A 19,693-nucleotide genomic window follows, 5' to 3' on the forward strand; every position below is an offset into this window, starting at 1 on the left:
CAAAACAAATCTAAACAACTGGCTTCTTCCACAAGGGAGGAGAAAAGAAGGTCTAGAAAGCTCCGAAGGCCCCCCCGGTGGCTCAGAGACCTGGCCTCCGTGCTGGACGTCCTTGGTCCTCCTATCGTGGGTCCAAGCACCACCTCACACAAAGGACTGTTTTGTAAATCTTCGATATCTTCTCTTAGGGAAATAAGTTCTGATTGCACGTCTGGGGAAAAAAATCTGTTCTTTAGTGATGGACCGTTTTGAAAAGCTAAAATAGTAGATGATACAAAATAACGTTTGGTTCAAAGCTGGCTTTTAGAGGAGCGCTCGGAAGTAGGAAATTCTTCTGACTTCACGCTTCTAAGTTCTACGCTTATGTGGCTCGTTCTCACAACGTAAAAATGATTTTACATAGTCAAGCGTATTGTTCTGGAATACGACACAAAAAACTATATTATACAAAGTCAAACATGTTCTATGTTTGTTAAAAGGTTGAAATATAGAACAGAGAAGAAAATAAAAGCTCCCAATAATCCTGTGAGTGTTTTCGTTTTGGCCTATTTCCTACATGCATGACATATATTCAGTATTCGTACACACACAGGCACCTACCTGTACACGTGGAGGCAGGCGTGCATTTAACAACATCACTATCCTTCTGTAACACAGCTTTATATCCCGCCTAATCCATGTAACCTTGTATCAGGAGCACTTTCTCAAGGACACTGGATCGGATCATAAACAACCTTGGAGACTTGCGTTCCCGTGGAAGCTGAGATCACCGAGATGAGTGTTTGCACACGCGCTAAGAGGTCAAGGCTGAGGCCGATGGACGGGCTGAACAAGGGCAGCGCCAGCCCAGCTCCTGGCTCTCTCTCACGCCTCCAGAGCAGGGTGAACACACAAGTTCCCCCACGGTTCCAATTTCTCTCCCACTTCTCCCTCTTCCTCCTTTGGGGGCAGGAGAGGGTGAGATGGTATTTGATGGGAAAGAAGGAACAGTTACAACTTGAGGAGAAAGGGGACAATTTAAGGTCACTGAGCACGTGCTGGTGAGGTTATCAGATGTGCTGATGGAAGGTGAGATGGGCGGGGGATCTCACCAGGAACAATCTGGTCAGAGAATGAGCTGACATGGCTTCTGCTTCGACCTGCCTCATCTTCAACCACAGGGAGCTGCCCGCTCTGTGTCTGAGAGAGTAAACCTCCATGCTTTGAGGATGAAAGAGTGGGTTTTAGCAAATGGCCATGTTACGTACCAGCTGTTCATTTTAAAAATAACAGCTTTACCGAGATATAATTCATGTACCACTCAATCCACCCGACGTGCACAATTCGATAGTTTCTGGAATATTCAGAGCTGTGCAACCAGCACCACAGTCAATCAGAAAACATCTGCATCACCCCCAAAGAAGCCCCGTAGTCACTAAGCCACCCCATCTCCCTAACGCCCCAGGCCCCGACAGCCACTCAGCTGCTTTCCGTCTCTGGATTCTCCTCTTCCGGATTTTCACATAAATGGAGCCCACAGTATGGGAGACTTTGGCTTCTTTGTACCCAGCGTAATGTTTTCAAGGCTCCTCCAGGCTGTGGCATGCATCAATATTTCATTTCGTTTTATTGCCAAGTAATATTCCGCTGTACGGATGTACCGTACTTTATCCACGAGTTCATGGATATTTGGGGCTTTTCCACTTTTTGGCTGCTGTGAATTAGCGAGTGCTGCTAGGAACATTCATGTACACGTTTGTGTGTAGATGTATGCTTTTGCTTCTCTTGGTTATACCTAGGCTAGAATAGTTGCGTCATGTGGTGGCTCTATTTAACTTCTGAGGCAGTACAAGAGAAGCCGTTCACTTTTTTAGACAGTCCGATGACCTTGAACTAACATATGTTTAATTTGATTTTCTACTGCTATGGAACTACTGTTTAGTGAAGAGATTATTTTATTCAAAGTTGGGGATAGAAAGTCAAAACCTGCTTTGTTTCCTATACATCTTTTAACGAACAATTCTTTAAAATTATATTATTATGAGGATCTTGGACTATTTGGCCACGATCAATCGACAAACAATTTTAGAAATATTATTATAGCTACAATAAAAGAAGTTCACTATAAATAGCACGGTTTAAATTATGTTGTTGAATTTAAAACTCCAGTGTCAACAATAAACTATAAAACCAAAACTATTTCATAGAACCCAAAACTTTTGTGTACAGAAGAATTACTGGGACAGTTTGTTAGAAAACTCAAATTCTAGGCTCTGCCCCAAGAGACTACAATCCAGCAGGCCAGAAGGGGGGCCTTGGGATCTATTTTTAACAACTTTCCCCAAACACACATAGGTGATTCTGATGTAGGCTCCAGTCTGGCCAAAGTGGGCAGTTTTTGTATTTTCTTTCATGGGTTGTGCTGACAGTGTCAACTTGATTGCTGTTTTCTATAGAAATATTTACCCATCCTTTAAGAATTGTCTTGCTCACCTTCTAAATGTTTTTTTTTTTTTTTTTTTTTTTTGCGGTACGCGGGCCTCTCACTGCTGTGGCCTCTCCCGTTGCGGAGCACAGGCTCCGGACGCGCAGGCTCAGCGGCCATGGCTCACGGGCCCAGCCGCTCCGCGGCATGTGGGATCTTCCCGGACTGGGGCACGAACCCGCGTCCCCTGCATCGGCAGGCGGACTCTCAACCGCTGCGCCACCAGGGAAGCCCTCTAAATCCTTTTTGAACGGCCTCATGTGGAAGAACTCTTTCTTCCTTTGTATCTCAAGTGTTTAGGTCTCTATATATTTGGTCTATGCATTTACTGTTCTATATGATTGGTTCTATGTGGTTCAAAATAGATCTTATTTACCAGCTAGACAGTAAGTGACTTGAAGGCAGAGAATGACATATTTTTGTGCTGTCCCCTGCATGTAGGTGCTGAGGACACTGTGATATAAGGCCTAAAAATTCAAGAGCTGCCTTGACATCTCTGAGTTTCATGGGCCCCAAAGGCTTAACCATGAGTTCCCCTGCCCTTGACAGATAAGCCCCCCATCTAGCAGGAAAGGCTCCCCACCCTGCTGGTTCCCTGTAAGCCAGACCAGCTGTACCCCACCTGGTCTTTAACCTAACATGTTCAGCTCCCTGCCAGCCCACAGAACTATTCGAACAAGCCCATCACATCTTCCCTGGAACCAGGGGCCACCCCGCCCTCTTGTTACTACAAAGCCTGAATCTCACAGTCCCTGCAACCCACTCTGCTCCTGTGCAGCCCCTCGTGGCCCAGCATGCTGTGCGGTGCCCTCCTCCCCCGGTGATGAGTACAGGTGACTGACAAACTCTGTCGTCTCACCTGCCCGGGCCAGGTGTTGCGTGCCCAGCCTCTAGCACTATTTAGGACACGGGTCCCTCCCTCACCAATGGGTGAATAGGAGGTGGTCAGAGCTGACGTAGTTGGTGCTCACCGTACGTACTGCTGGCTAAATGACCCTGGGCTTAGAATAGAGATTTTAGACAAGAGCTTACCTTGACCTGCGTTATGTGCGTGTACTTTTCTGGAGGGGAGGAGTATAGAAGCAGGGAATCAGGTGTGGGACTGAATTTCTAAAACCCAGTCCAGGAGAAGAAAGGGAAATAATACAGCCGTGCATCACATTTTGTTTAAAACTGAGCAATCCATTCTGAAGGATGAATTTAGGCTGATTTGTTGCCCAATACAGCCAAAACAACCTCTTTTGCTTTCCTCCTCAGTGCTCTTTTCCCCAAATGGTACGTTACAGCGCAGCATATGTGCAGGATGGTATTTACACAATATGGCCTTCCCTCTGAAGAGCGTGGAAATCGTGCAGGGCTGTTAAGTACTCAGGGGTATGCTTGTATTGTGTATTATCAATCAGAGCATAACAGGTCGACATACAGAAATCATGCAACACTGAACGGAATGTCTATTTCCCCCAATAACAACAGTTACGTGTCTCCCCCTCTGTGACCTCTCACCTTTCAAGGTGGCCTTCTTCAGAACCTTCATTGCGTAGAGCTGCCCAGCATCCGACCCCTTGACCTTCCTCACCAGGAACACCTGGTGAGAAAGAGCACACAGAACACCTGCAGTTGATATGACTGTAAATTCACTTTCCTTATTTGATTTGACACAGGGATACACAGGGAGTTTAGGAAACTCCAATAAAATAAATACACTGTAGGGAAAACCTAAATGTAAAATCTTCTCCAACATCTGGGATGTCAGGAAAAGTTCATCTAATTTGTTACAACCCTGGGAGGAGCCGTGTTACGTGTTCGTCTGAAGAATCACGTTTGTTTTCGGCACCACTCACTTTCTGTGAAACATTTTAGATCAGAGGGAATAGCACCCTCCTTTGAAAAAAAGACCAGTTGTTTAGAAAAACAAACACTATTCAGAAGTTTTCAGGGAGGTCATTTGGTTTATTGTAAATATGCCCTGTAAATCCCCAGGGCGAAGGCCACCCTGAGAGTCACTGCCAACCACACAGGACACCTGACTCTCAAGATGAGCTGGGCTCTCTTATTTTGAGCTTTCTTCACCCAAATTTCAGCTTTGAGTAGCTTAAGTTTACAGCTGGAGCTGGTTTCTAAATGGCTCTTACATAATCTCATGTGGACACAACATCTGCTGGGATACATTGTGACGTGTATCGTGGAGGAAAAGACAATTGTTTGGGAGGCTGAGCTTAAAAGACACATTCATAGTTGTTGAACAAAATTAGTAAAAAAACCAACCAACCAACCTGGGGTATCCGTTACGAACAGAACACCTTCCACGCAGACGAAACAACAGTATTTGCTTTTCCTAACGGTATTTACCAATAGATGCAAAACTCTGCTCTCATGACAGAGACGCGGGTGCAGACGACATGTGTGTCCAGAGGCACAGGTGCTGCCGCGTGTGTGCTTGCAGCTGCACCGCGTGCAGTCGCCACGGATCGCGTTCAAAGCCACAGGGGCTGCGGGACAGAGTGATCTACCCACCGTACTGCAGTGAAGACGACTCATTAGCCCCAAGACGAGGGAACGCTAGTGACGAGAGTAAAACCCCTCTTTCAAAACGAGGGGACAACGGAGAAAAATGAGGACAGGTATATGCAGGATGTGCGTTCAGAAGGTCGAGCCTTTGGAATACCCAGAGTCGGTCTTCTCTGTCCCCCTTTTCATTCCTTTCTCCGCCTCTTCCCCACAATATAAGGGGGGTCCGTAGGAACTCACACATGAATATGTATATGAGGTACATGCGTGGATTCAGAAGTAGGGAAGACTGTCCACTCAAGTCCACACGGAAGGCCGTGCTCACATGGCATCTGACCATGATGGTTTAGTTTCAAGGATGCAAATCTTGCATGGATCGCTTCTCATGAACCTGTTTTCTTTTATTGCAACTCAGGTTTTATTAATAAAAATGAGATGATGGATAATAATGGCTATCTATATTCATCTGTTTTAAAAAGGAGTTCTACTTTGATTTTCAAAAGAACAGGAAAAAAACCTCCACACTACCAATATTTGTCAGGCTCCTGCCACACGCCAGGTCCTGCAAGAAATGCCCTACAGCAAGCAGAGCACCCAACAGGAGACAAACGCATTTCGAGAGAAACAACAAAAATACGGTAGCAATTGACTTAAAAGTGGATTTAATACGAGTGAAGAGCTTGTCTCTGCCCGGGGAGAGCCCTCCCGTCCGAGGCATCCCGCACCTCTCGCCTCTTCATCCTTATGTGATTCAGGAACGCATGCTAATGTAGTGAGATAAGTTCCCAAACGACCGGACCATTTCAGCAAAGACAGCTGCCGAATCTCTGACACTTAACCCCGGGGACTTCTCACGTGCTCCCGCGTTTTATTTTTAGAGCTGCTTCTTCAGCAGCTCAGCCGGGACTCTGCAAAGCCCTTCCGTGAGCACACGTGGCGACAGATGCGTGTCACCCGAAGCTGCCCTAGTCTCCGTGTATTACCGCGATCAGCCCAATCACTACCTCATTCTCTGAGCGAGATTTTCAACTCTGTCTCGGAGCTGGAACCTGGCAACTGGTCTGCAGCGTCCCCTCAACACACGAGCCTGGCAACTGGTCTGCAGTGTCCTCCCAGCGCACGACCCAAGTGCATGGCGGCCATGCGCTTCCAGAGGACGCCAGGGTACCAACCTTCCCCCCAGAGGAAGACATTTACAGATAGTCACGGGGGAGCAAGGACGTTTCTCGTCGGGGTTTGATCCCACCTCAGAACGCGGGATCACAGTCCGGTCCTTATCTGCCTGGGGAGACCGAGGGGCGGGAGACGAGCCGGGGGCGGGGCAAAGGCGTTGCTTCCACCTTCCGTGAAGGTCTCGGGGAGCATGTGGGCGGCGCCACGCATTTTAACACTCCGACACCCTCTGCCCCGTTCCTCAGCGTGTTTCACTGCCTTCCCACCGCCTGCTTGACCGATAAGGATACTGTCTTCCTCTGCTCCCAGGCACTACCGACCCCCTGCTCTCCGGCCATCACTGAAATAATCATGGTCTGACCAAATTACTAATGGCCAGAAACCGTCCCCATCATTCCCAGCAAATTCCTTCGGGAAACGGGCTACTTGGCTCCCTGGGCTCTGCAGGGCGGAGCGTGGGGATGGCAGTGCACGCTGCCCCTTGTGGGGTCCCGTCTGGGGACAGTCCTGAGGCCGCCAGCCTCAAACATCCCTGTGACAGACCCTAACCCGAAGCCGGGGCCCCCCTTGGGGTTGAGCGCTGCTCCTTTCCAGCAACGATCTTCCGGCTGCACGAGGGGAGAGCGGGGGCTGAGGAAGGGGGGTGAAGGGTGCGGGCGGAGGACAGTCACTTGGGGGATTCCCAGCAGCAGGCACGAGCGAGGAGGTCTTGGTGGTGTTTTATCCATTTCCGCGTCTCCAACGGCTGCAGTCACTGAAGGGGTGACAGAAAGAACACAGGGACCCGGTGGGGGGCGAACGTGAGCCCGGAGCCCAGGTTCACGCCAGCTCCCTACTCTCTGGAGTCTCTGCAAGAGACGTCTGTGTAACGGGAGCTTCCTGCAGGATGCAAACACGTAGTCGTGCCCTTCTTCTCTCTTACCGAGAGCAAAAGGAAGATACTCCCGCATAAGGACATGTGATTTCCATTTAGAGATGAATAAAATAATATGGGCGGTAGGACATATGGATTTCCCCCTCTTGTCGTTAGTTCGGCTTTTATAAAACATTCATAACAAATACTGCTGTGTGGACACAAAAGATTTGTCATCGTGGTTCTCTAGTGCCCACCGTTCCCAGGGGACCTCTGGGTGGAGCTTTCCAGAGCCCTGCTGGGTCGGCACAGCAGCCTCGTCCACCGGGAACCCTGTACCTCACCTCCAGTGTCCGCCACGGTCCTGATCCGGTGACCAGGCCCAACACACAGGCAGTGGTTGAGCTCGTGAGTCAGTAGTTAATGGAGGTTAAACATCTGTAGGCATTGCCACTGCCTCTTCCTTTTATTTCTCTTCACTTACTCATTTTAATTTTAATCTCTTAATTTATCTCTTTATTTATTAATATCAGAAGATATTAATCTTTTAAACTTTACTTTTTTATGCCTCATACAATGATGGCTGGGAAGGAAAAGTGTGGAGTGTTACGAAGCTTATCATTCCAAGGGGATTCCGCCCAACACCAGGATTTCGCTGGTTTCCCAAAGAATTTTTTTTTTTTTAATCAAAATTGAAATTCAAACTTTGCAGGGAATTGGAAAAATTCTTTTCTCCTTTCATTTTTAACGCCCAGATCTCTGAGCAAGGCATCGTCAACGTAGCTTTTGTTCAGTCGAGTTTTGCACGGACAGGCTCAGATCCATTTTCCTTGAGCTCAGAAGGCATTTTCCATCTCTGCTGCTTCCAGACACCCTGGCAGAAGGGCGCTCAGTGAAATCAGGGTCCTGAAATAGGCCAGGGCATCAGCCAGTGCCCACCCAGCAACCCTGGGCCCCGCCTGCGAGGTGGGTCCCCATCTCCATCACTGGGGACAGAGGTGATTCAGCTGCACTGGTCCTGTGTGTCCTCAAGAAACAACTCGTGGGCAGCGTCTCTGAAAGGGAGCAAGGGGCACCTTGCTCGTCCCTATTTCCACGTCATGGTTCTTAGAGAAAGACTTATGCCGCTGCTTCTTTTTCCAACATTTCTAATTAATGGGAAGACAGTCCATTACCACATAAATAGGTGCTCCTATGTCACTATGTTTTAGTAACAGCTTTTTACCCTGAGAGCCTGAAATCTTCATTTCCCTACTTTCATAAATGCCTTATAAGCCATATGAAATAGCCATTTTTGGAGGCCACAACGTTTTGAACGCTGGTAATTTCATATGGTTCAAACGGACACGTCTGTAGGTACATTAGTATAAACACGTGTTCCATACCACATTGTGTGGAAAAGAAAAAATAAAATAAAAAAACATTCTACCTTTTAAGCATGGCAAAAGAGAGGTTTCACAAACAATCGAATTTTCGTGGTCTGTAAGAGATTATCTAGAACATCACTAACAAACTATTAATCCTGCGTGAAACCGACATGCGCTGGACTTCATCTCGGCACAAAGTCCCATGAAGACTGGGGAAATTTGGTGAATGTCCACATACCACATATACAAAAATAGTTACTTTAAAAAGCCAGGACTCTGTTCTGCTTAAACTCTAGGAAGGGTTGGCTTCATGGCTTGCCTCAGGCCCTCACGTTCTAGAAATCGTAAGTCTGTATAATTTCTAACAGTTACACCAAGGACGTAGAGATATTAGCACTGCCCTGGAATAACTCACTTATCCTCGTGAAAGATGTATTGACATCGTGCGTATGTGGATGTGGCCCTATATAAAGAGACAACTATTTCTCATTTCCTGAGAGAAATCAGTTTTCATTTTAATTTGAAGGTGAAAAAGAAAGGAAACGAAAAATTCTAGTGCACAGATTCATCGTAGACGATTGCTAGACATCTAGGAGTCATGTCTTATTTAATCCATAGAATAATTATAGAAAGTAGTTCACATGATGTCCCTTTCCTAGATGGGGGAACTGAGGCTTGGACAGGCAGAGTATCTGCACAGTTTACACGGAGGGTGAGGGGAGCCAGCCTGCAGTCCCAGCCTCCTTGACTCTTTGGTGACGGTCACAGGAACCGGTCCCGAAGGGCGCCGCCTTCTCTGTTCCTTTCTTCCTTGTTCTCCTACTTTTTCCTTCTTTTTGAGAAATACCTGTGGGGTATGCACTTCTAAGAAGATGCACGGCTCAAGTTCAAGGACCCTAGCCAGCACGGTGATACGCTAAAGGCCCACGGAAGCTACAGGAGAGGGAAGGTGTGTGGTGTCCCTAAGCTCAGCTCCATGGTCACGGGCTTCAGGCAAACCGAGGCCCCAGCTCCAGCCACCACGGGGCCCGCCATGTGGGCGCTGCCTGTACTTCTCATTCCCTCAGCTTGGGGCCGCCTCTCCCTTGGGCTCAGGAGGCACCTCTGCCGTCTCCTTCACCAGACATTCAAGTGCTTCACCCTGACGTGTGGGACCAGCCCCAGTGGAATGCAACCCACTTGGAGGGAACCATGGTCCTAACTTACCTTTCCATAGGACCCTTGTCCCAAAACTTTTAACAGTTCAAACTGGGAAGGGTCGGCCTTTTCAAAGCCTGCTTTCACATGATGACTGATGTCAATCTCCTTCACGATGCCCTCTTCCTGCAAGAGAAAAATGACAACAATACAAATCAAGGGGTTCCTCTGGATTCGTCCTCTGAAAGTACAACAAGTCGGGTACGTTACGGATTTTCAGGATAGGAGCTTAAAGCGGTGACACCACAGAGCTTTACAAAATCAACCTGCTTTTTATACCAAGGATTCCGCTCGTGAGCCTGTAACTGCTTCCTTTCCCCGTGGAGTTGTGTCACGTGGTCTTACCAATACCTCAGTGAAATCCATTCTGCTTCTTAACAGTTTGGGCAAAATTTTGGACAGGGAGGAATGCGGGAACCATGGAACAAAACGAACCTCTGAGAATCTGTCTTAACGTCTACACTGCTGTGGTCAAAAAGGTTATCAGGGGCTTCCCTGGTGGCACAGTGGTTGGGAGTCCGCCTGCAGATGCAGGGGACACGGGTTCGTGCCCCGGTCCGGGAAGATCCCACATGCCGCGGAGCGGCTGGGCCCGTGAGCCATGGCCGCTGAGCCTGTGCGTCTGGAGCCTGTGCTCCGCAACGGGAGAGGCCACGGCAGTGAGAGGCCCGCCTACCGCAAAAAAAAAAAAAAAAAAAGGTCACCAATAGGGATCTACAGGCAGAAGTAATCTGTGAATGCAGTTCTTTTTCTCCTCCTTCTTATAATTCTACTCTCCCTTATATTTTTGCCAGAGCTAATGCGAAGCATGATTCATTGCCATCCCAGAGCGTATATTTCAGAGGAAGCAGTCAGATAGGATTTTCTGCCAGTCCAGAAGCCTTCCCAGTAGGAAAAAAAAAGGCCTTGATCTTTAAATTAAAACACTGGCAGAAATCACTACAAATTCTCACCAGAGAACTACCTGTCCCCAGAGACGTACTGCTTCCCCCGTAAGGGGCTATGCCACCTATCCACCACCAGCTATTCGACACGGAAAAACTGTAAAGTAGGTGTTTTTCCGTGGGGAGGTGCATGAGGTCACTCGACCTGCTGTGACCCCCTCGGCAGGCAGGTGACCCAGCTCCTGCAGTGCAGCATCCCCGGAGGGGTCCGTGCCCCGGACCCCAGGATTCCCGCCCAGGGCCCCGCGTCACCCCTCCTGTGAACAAGCAGCCCAGCACCCAGGCCATCGGGTCTCCCCAGCCCAGCGCATCCCACCAACACGTCAGCATTCACCTTCCTGAGTCACCACTGCCCGAACATTTCGACTCAAAGGCTTAGAAGCAGATCTCTCTTAACATTTCACTTTGTGTAGATTCTTGCTGTCCGAGTATTTACAGCAAACGCACTCAAAGCACATACCTAACCCCCTCCTCGGGACGGGCGTTAAAACCTCAGGCTGCTCCCTGATAACGCTGCGGCGCAGTGAATGCCCCATTTAAAGTCAGTAAGGTCTTGAACAGCAAAGACTCTCAACTACCCACAGAAAAAGGAACCAAGCGTTTCACGTTTTAGATTTTAGAGTTCTGCACTCATAGTGACATTTTGGCTTGAACTTGCTTGAGATATTTTGTTTTCCTCTTTCCCAAGAATTAAAAAAAAAAAAAGAAAGAAAGAAAAAAAAGAGAAAAGGTCTGGAATCCAACGCTGATTGCTGTGTGCACAGGAAACACCCAGATGGGAGCACGGGGAACGTGCCCGGGCTTGTCTGTTTCTAACTGTTTCCAGACTGGACAGTGATATCTTCTGAATCATTTTGTGACTATTGCCTTAAAGGGCAACCAGATATAAAACAGTGTCTGTGCTTCATTTTGAAATAAATGCTTTTCCCTTTTATGAGGCAGGTCATTTTTTCTAGAATTCTATGTGGATTTTAATGCCATTCCCTTAAGAAAATAAAGTCTGTTCCCTCTACATATAGCACTAAAAATTTGGTTTGTAGCATAACTCCTATGAAAGAGTATTTTTTTAAATAACTTGAGAAATCTGTGGGAGAACCTGGTGTCATGGTCAGGCCCTTGCTCTGTAAGCAAGGATTTCAAAAATGTTCTAATGCGAGAGAGAAAAACTAGAGAAATGACATCATCATAGGACAAAATAATTTACGACAGTGAATTTTAGACTCCCTGTTGAAATTCTGACAGATGGAGGAAATTCCTGTGCAGGTATTAGAGACACAGGGGCAGTGACGGAAACGGCCGGAGGGGACCCGTCGCGGTGCCCTCCGTGCTCTGCCCGCACCGAAGTCACCCTGGAAGGTAATTTCCTCTGTTCTGAATCATCCGCTTTTCATGTCATTAAAGGGAGAATATTTATGAAAAGTAAACGCAGATTAAAAGTTGTGAAATATTCAATGTTCATTGCAGCTCTATTTACAATAGCCAGGACATGGAAGCAACCTAAGTGTCCATCGACAGATGAATGGATAAAGAAGATGTGGCACATATATACAATGGAATATTACTCAGCCATAAAAAGAAATGAAATTGAGTTATTTGTAGTGAGGTGGATGGACCTAGAGTCTGTCATGCCAAGTGAAGTAAGTCAGAAAGAGAAAAACAAATACCATATGCTAACACATATATATGGAATCTAAAAAAAAAAGAGGTTCTAATGAACCTAGGGGCAGGACAGGAATAAAGATGCAGACGTAGAGAATGGACTTGAAGACACGGGGAGGGGCAAGGGTAAGGTGGGACGAAGCGAGAGAGTGGCATGGACATATATACACTACCAAATGTAAAATAGCTAGCTAGTGGGAAGCAGCCGCATAGCACAGGGAGATCAGCTCGGTGCTTTGTGACCACCTAGAGGGGTGGGATAGGGAGGGAGGGAGGGAGACACAACAAGGAGGGGATATGGGGATATATGTATGTGTATAGCTGATTCACTTTGTTATACAGCAGAAACTAACACACCATTGTAAAGCAATTATACTCCCATAAAGAGGTTAAAAAAAACAAGTTGTGAAATATTAATGACAAAGACGTAGAAAATAAGAATCGGGCAAGTGTTAGCTTTGTCTCCAAAAAAGGGGGACAAGGTCATTCTAGAAATCACTGATCTGCATGCAGAGTATCACTTCTCAGAAAGAGCAAAGAATAAGTTATTGAACAGGTGACTCGTGAAAGTGCAGAAAAGAACAAGGAAATCACCGAAACTCTGCCTCTCTTTGAGCAAGTCCTGCCAGGCTAACTCCGTCCCACCCCGGGCGCTGTTAACGCAGCGGTGGCTGGAGAACTGCAGCCTGGCTTTCCGGGGTCCCGCCGGGAGCTCAGGTCAGCAGAGGCCGACATCGCGAGGCATCTCCCATCAGGGCACCACGGCTCCCTCTTCTAGACCCCAAAACAGGACGTCCTCGCCAGGGAATGACATCTTGTTCCAGAGGCTGTGGCCGTGGTGCCTCTGCATCAGAACCACCAGGGAACTCGTTAAAAATGCAGATTCCAGGCCCGGGGCGGGACTACGGAGCCTGGAATCTCTGCGAAGGACGGGGCTTCACCTCGAGCCCCACTCCCCGTCCTGCAGGGTGGTTCCCTGCAGCACACAAACAGGCTGTCCTGTCCGCATGCTTCTCAGGAAACACAGACTGCGTGGTCCCACCGCCGCCCACCAGCTCTTTGAAGGGATTTCCACACTCGCTGCCCCACCTCCCTCCTCTCCTCTCTCACACCCACTGCCACCCATTCTCTTCACCTCATCAAGTCATTAAAACCCTCCACGGGGCTCAACCCAGGGGTCAGACCTCAGAGTCCACGCACTGGGCACCATCCATCACCCCATCTTCCTCGAAACGCTTCCCTCACTTGGATTCCGGGACATCACGCCCCCCGGGTCTCCCGACACCCCCTCTCTCCCGTCTCCTTATCTCCCTGTCTCCCAACATCCCCTGGACCCCGGCTCTTCTTCCCCGTCATCACCCCCTCGGGACCTAGTCCTGTCTCGGGGCTTTGTGTTACCGTCTGAACACCGACAGCTCTCAGGTCTGGACCTGCCCCCAGAACTCCAGACGTGAGGCTCATCCCCGGTGAGGTCCTGAGTGTGCGCGTGTAGTCGGGGAGACCTCGGGGGCCGGGAGCCTCCCGGGGCCTCCGCTCCACGCGGGCAGGGGCGAGGGCTACGGGGCAAACCTGGCATTTGTCGCTGGCCCTCTGCCCTGTCAGCTGCTCTGACCTGGGGCCTGGCCTCTGAGTACTTCCTACCACTTCCCAGCTCATCAATGCATTTAACTGTTTCAAAGAGATATTTTATCCATACTTTCAATTGTTTTTAGACAGAGAGCTCACCACACCTAGCCCACCTTACTGCTAGGAACAAAGTTCAGAAATGCTTTGAAAGTGGAGAGAAGTCACCAAGTGGCTCATCTGTCTCTTCCAGGGAGTGAAGACAGGGGACCCTTGAAAAGTCCCTCGGGGAGGCGCACCCCACCCCCAGTAAAGCGTCCAGAATCAACGACACAGGCCGTTCACTACAAAGACCCCCGAGGAGACGGCTGTGCACACACTATAACACAAGGTAGAAGGACCAGGCGTGAGCCTCAGACTCAGAGCCAGAAGGAACTTCCTCCTTCTAGGCAGGTCCGGTGGCTTCTCCAAGGGAACCCAGGGGCCGAGCCGCAAGCGGATCCCGACCTCCCGGGGCCCGGACGGGATGCAGGCTCCGGGCAGCGCGGCTTCCTCTCCCACCCGCCCGAGGAAGCTTCTGAGACGCAGTGGCTCATGCACTGCAGACTCTTCTCTGCTCTTTAAATTGCCCTTCACACGTCTCCGCCAATGTGTCTGCTCCCGCTGGCGTGAGCAAATGTGAGATGAAATTACAGGACCAGCTGCACTGGTCCAATCGGTTCCTCGGGAAACTATTTCTACTGAAAGTTTCCACTCCGTTTCCAAAGGGCTAAATATAAGCTAAGGCATTTAGGATGGCGACACTCCCCCAACGAGAGTGGGACTCCAGCTGGCTCTACGGGCACTTGCTGGCCTCTAGACAGAACAAGGACGGCCCACTGAAGAAAAACAAAACCCTGCGGGAAGGCACAGGAGCAAGGGAACGAGAAAGGAAAATGCTGGAGGAAACCAGAGGCCGGGGGCAGCGGCTCCGAGACGCAGGAGAAGGACGATGCGCGGAGCGGTGGCCCCTGCCTGGGGTCCATCGGGTGTGGTCCAGGGCCTGAACCGCAGACCCACCTGGTGCAATGCCCGCCTGGATGTTGCAACTCCCCGAGGGACAGATCGTGCAGTGCACGCAGGGCACTCTTTTCTCATGCATCTTGGAATGGCGTTTTCCCTTTTTTTACCAAAGAAAGTGACCCAGCCCCCAGGGCAGTCACGGCAGTAACTCACGCACAGGGACAACCAGCCAGGCGTGTCCGCCTTCAGAAAGAGACCTTGAGCTGCTTCTGAAGCCCCTCAGGGACTGAACTGGGCCGAACTTGGGACTCAGACATCACAGCAGGGGGAAGTGAAGAAACTCAGAGGAGAGGGAGGAGAAACAACCAAGACACGTCTCATTTTTATTCTCTGCCTTTTCCTTCCCATCCAGACTTTTGCCCTCTACCTCCCTTTTATTAATTTTGTTATTAAAGGCAAGGTGGACTTTTCCCTCTGTTTTTAAATTAAAGTGCCACCCCTCACGGCTTCTGTCTTTCTTTGCCCTCGTTGCCTGTCTTTCCCTCGAATTATCTCCTCTTCCATCCTTCTGAAAGCCTCTCGGTCTGCTGGTATTTTTATAAATCACAGTCTATGCAAATTGGACGCCCTGGAAGCTGTGATTATAGCGGTGACGGGCAGACAGAGCCGCGTTCCTGCAGGGGCCTCCTTGCACAGAGAGAGGAGGACACAGGCACCCACAGCATACGCGCTGCAGGCTCCCAGGTTCTGACACCTCGACGTCCCTCAGGTGGGTTAGTTCCAGTAAGTTCCATCAATCCTTGAGCCCCCGGAGAAAGCAACGCTCTGTGGAACATGAGCTGTGAAGTGACAGAGGCCCTGGAACCTGGGTGTGGTGTTTCAGGCGCAGGTTCTAGATGTGGCCATGGACAATTTCCATCTCACCTGGAAAGCCACCTTCAAGGACGTGCTTTGTACAGAGTCACTTTGCACACGGATGAGGAAGTCGCTATCTGCATTTGTCGAGAGGCACTGAGGAATCGCCAAAGGGCCTCAAAACTGTGGATGGAAACGCATGTCGCTATAGGTCCCGAAGCAGAGAAGTTTCCTTACGGAACACACAGCTCTGTATGGCGACAGTGTCTGTCCTGGGGCAGCGGGATGTGTGCTGACGGGGCTAAGTCTTTATTCTTTAGTACAACTTTAAAAATAGTGCCGACTAAAGAGGGTGATAAAATGATACCAGGCTGCCTGCCTGCCGTGCACCGAACAGGCAATTATCACCGTTTCCCATCCGTCCACATACTCAGAACACTGTCACTTCGGATCTGAGATGTGTGGTGTGAAAGAGAGAGAGGCTGCGCTGAGAGTTGAGAAAAGCTGACAACGTGGGCTTGAAATTCCCAAACGAAAAGCCTCCGCGACGATCACCCACTATCAGTGTAACTATAGTCTCATCCCAGTGAGATCGACTGGGACAGCTTCACGGTTTTTTCCAGAAAAGGGAAAATTTCACTTATCTGAATATCATCATCTCCAAGACTTAATTATTTACATATTTCTGACTTGATATCCAATTTTTTTTTTCAAAATCAACATTTCGGTAAATATCTCTATCAGAACGAGTTGTTGATAACTGTGATGTTTCTGACAGAGGTAAGGACATGCTGAGTCAGCTGGTGTCAGGGACTCTGTGCCCGTGGGACGCGTCCCTCCTGCCAGGCTGTTTTCTGTTCCAAGTCTCTGTATCTATTGTCAACGGAAGGCCCAGCATTCCCCACTCACAACTGTGCTCTCTCCACAACAGAAACGGGCTGAGCTACCTGTACAGACAGCTGGACGTCAATTCTCACTATTCCATGAGGTCAGCTCGTGCTCCTTCTCTAGTAAAAGGTGACAGACTCATAGGGACACGTAACTAGCGGAGAACATCTACCAGCATCATTACAAAGGTTTCACTTATTTTTCTCTTCAGGCATGAAACCAAAGGTCCTCCAGAACCATCCGTAAGAATTTCTTTGCATTCGAAGCTGGTCGTCAGATGGTAGGTTGCAATGTTCAAAAGGGCAAGAATATTCTCAAAGATAACGTGAAAATTCAACGTCTAGTGGATTGTTTGTGTTTTTCTTGCTCTACTGGGAAGAGTATCACTGTACATTTGTGCATGGGAACATTTAAGCCAAAGGTACAAATTGTAACGAAAGTACAGATCCGCCAGCACCCACTGGCACACTAGACATAAACAGTGACTCAAGGGTAAACACCAAACTATAGCAAAAGCTCTGGGCTGTATCCATCCAATCACTCAGACATCCTCCGAAGACACCTGACTCGGGTACCACAGACCAGTACACTGCACCCTCCTGTCCAGTGAGCAGGCACTGATTGGGCATCTCTAAGCAACACTTATGCGGAGAAGGGCCATTTGGTTTCTGCAAAGAAAACACTGCTAAAGTAACAGGCTTTTTTTAATGGTGCAAAAAACACACAGCAACAGTTACTAAAACTGATCGCTATGATTGGGAAAGTCTTATGCTGGAATGTCTATATTTATAGCCCTTCCTCAAAGTAGAGATCACTTCTTCAAAGAATCCGCCTGCCAATGCAGGGGACACAGGTTCGAGTCCTGGTCCAGGAAGATCCCACGTGCCGCGGAGCATCTAAGCCCGTGCGCCACAACTACCGAGCCTGTGCTCTAGAGCCTGTGAGCCACAACTACTGGTCCCGTGTGCCACGACTACTGAAGCCTGTGCACCTAAAGCCCGTGCTCTGCAACAAGAGAAGCCACCACAATGAGAAGCCCACGCACCACAACCAAGAGTAGCCCCCGCTCGCCGCAACTAGAGAAAGCCCGCACGCAGCAACGAAGACCCAACGCAGCCAAAAATAAAAATAAATGAATAAATTTATTTTAAAAAAAAAGGTGACGTTGGTGCCCCTCTCATTAGCAAGCATGTCTGTGATCCTCATGAGGGTGGACAAAGCAGAATCCGTGGGGTGTAGATAAGGATGAATTATTCAAACCGGTAACATCTTAGCAAACGGGAATAACTTGCAAGAGGATCGTAAGCTGCCACTTGGGTGAGTGGAACGACGGCAGCACGATTTAACATGCGGGCACGTGTGCAGGATGAGGTCATGTGTTTGGGAACGCGATGACTGTGCCCTGCAAAGCACTTTATGTTTTGACGGAGAGTCATCAGTCACCAGGCAGGACAGGATCTGAAAGCCACCGAGTCCACGCCTTGGAAAAATATATGCCACTATGAACAGAAAGCCATCGGTCTTACTGGACAGCTGGGCAGACTGGTGGGCACTGAGCGGGAAGCCTGCTTTCATTCACACACCAATTCCACGGTCACCAAGAGGCACACACGTTCACACCGCCTGACCCAGGGATCTCACTCCTCAGACTTTATCAACAATCTGAATATGAAAGCCGTTTGTTACAATGTTTTTTTAAATAAGAGTGAAGAAATGAGAAACAATTTAAATGTCCAGCCAACAGTGGAAGAATTAAGTAAATGATGACATCCACCAAATGAAATTTTACAAAGGCATTAAAAGTGATTACACCATTTACAGTTGCTCCCAGAATAATGAAATACTTAGGAGAAAACTAACAAAACACGTACAGTATCTGTGTGCTGAAAATTCCCGAACGCGACTGAAAACAATCAGAGAAGAGGTAAAAAAAATGAAGGGACATTCATGTCCACAGATTGGAAGACTCAGTAAAGACTATAATTCTCCAAACACTGATCTGTAGGCATAATGCAATTCCCATCAATGTCTGAACAAGGCTTTTTGTAGATACAGATAGGCTGACTCTGAACTTTATATGGATTCCATATATACGCATTCGCATACAGTATTTGTTTTTCTCTTTCTGACTTACTTCACTCTGTATGACAGTCTCTAGGTCCATCCACCTCACTACAAGTAACTCAATTTTGTTTCTTTCTATGGCTGAGTAGTATTCCATTGTATATATGTGCCACATCTTCTTTATCCGTTCATCCGTTGATGGACACTTAGGTTGCTTCCATGTCCTGGCTATTGTATATAGTGCTGCAGTGAACATTGGGGTACATGTATCTTTCGGAATTATGGTTTTCTCAGGGTATATGCCCAGTAGTGGGATTGCTGGGTCATACGGTAGTTCTATTTTAGTTTTTTTAAGGAACCTCCATAGGATATATGTATGCATATGCTGATTCACTTTGTTGTACAGCAGAAACTAACACAGCATTGTGAAACAATTATACTCCAATAAAGATGTATAAAAAATAAAAATAAAATTTATATGGAGGGGTTTCCCTGGTGGCACAGTGGTTGAGAATCTGCCTGCTAATGCAGGGGACAGGGGTTCGAGCCCTGGTCTGGGAGGATCCCACATGCCGCGGAGCAACTAGGCCCGTGAGCCACAACTACTGAGCCTCCACGTCTGGAGCCTGTGCTCCGCAAGAAGAGAGGCCACGATAGTGAGAGGCCTGCGTACCGCGATGAAGAGTGGCCGCCGCTTGCCACAACTAGAGAAAGCCCTCGCACAGAAACGAAGACCCAACACAGCAAAAATAAATTAATAAATTAATAAACTCCTACCCCCAACATCTTCTTAAAAAAAAAATTTATATGGAAACGCAAATGACCTAGAATCCCTAAAAACAATTTTCAAAAAGAATAATAAAGTGGGAGGAATCACTCTACTGATGTTAAGGCTTACAACGTAGCTACAGTAATCAAGACTGTGAGATACCGGTGGAAGGACAGACACACAGACTAATGGAACAGAACAGAGAGCCTGGGCATGAACCCATCCCATTCAAATACACCCAACTGATTTTTGAGAGGGATGAAGAAGAAATTCAGTGGAGGAAGGAGAGTCTTTTCAACAAACGGTGTTGGAGCACTGGACCTCCAAGGCAAAAAAAAAAAAAAAAAACAAAACAGACCTAAATCCCGTTTTATACAATGACCTGAA

The 19,693-nt window shown here is 48.2% G+C and overlaps 1 protein-coding gene across 7 annotated transcripts in view; it reads right to left on the minus strand.

Annotated features, from left to right (window-relative positions):
- Positions 1 to 19,693, minus strand: part of RPS6KA2 (ribosomal protein S6 kinase A2) — a 386,569-nt gene that overhangs the window by 78,852 nt on the left and 288,024 nt on the right. For 4 of the 7 annotated variants that reach the window (XM_079938705.1, XM_079938699.1, XM_079938700.1 and 1 more), the window contains 2 exons: positions 9,572 to 9,688; positions 3,968 to 4,049 (listed from right to left, as the gene is read on the minus strand). In XM_079938705.1, coding sequence (XP_079794831.1) covers positions 3,968 to 3,998 — 31 coding nt within the window. In that variant the 5' untranslated portion in view covers positions 3,999 to 4,049; positions 9,572 to 9,688. Of the gene's footprint in view, positions 1 to 3,967; positions 4,050 to 4,737; positions 5,362 to 9,571; positions 9,689 to 9,997; positions 10,036 to 19,693 lie in introns of those variants that run through there. The other 3 variants (XM_079938701.1, XM_079938703.1, XM_079938702.1) reach the window with 3 other exon arrangements.

The sequence above is a fragment of the Stenella coeruleoalba genome (assembly GCF_951394435.1).
Source record: "Stenella coeruleoalba genome assembly, chromosome: 12".
NCBI classification, from domain to species: Eukaryota; Metazoa; Chordata; class Mammalia; order Artiodactyla; family Delphinidae; genus Stenella; species Stenella coeruleoalba.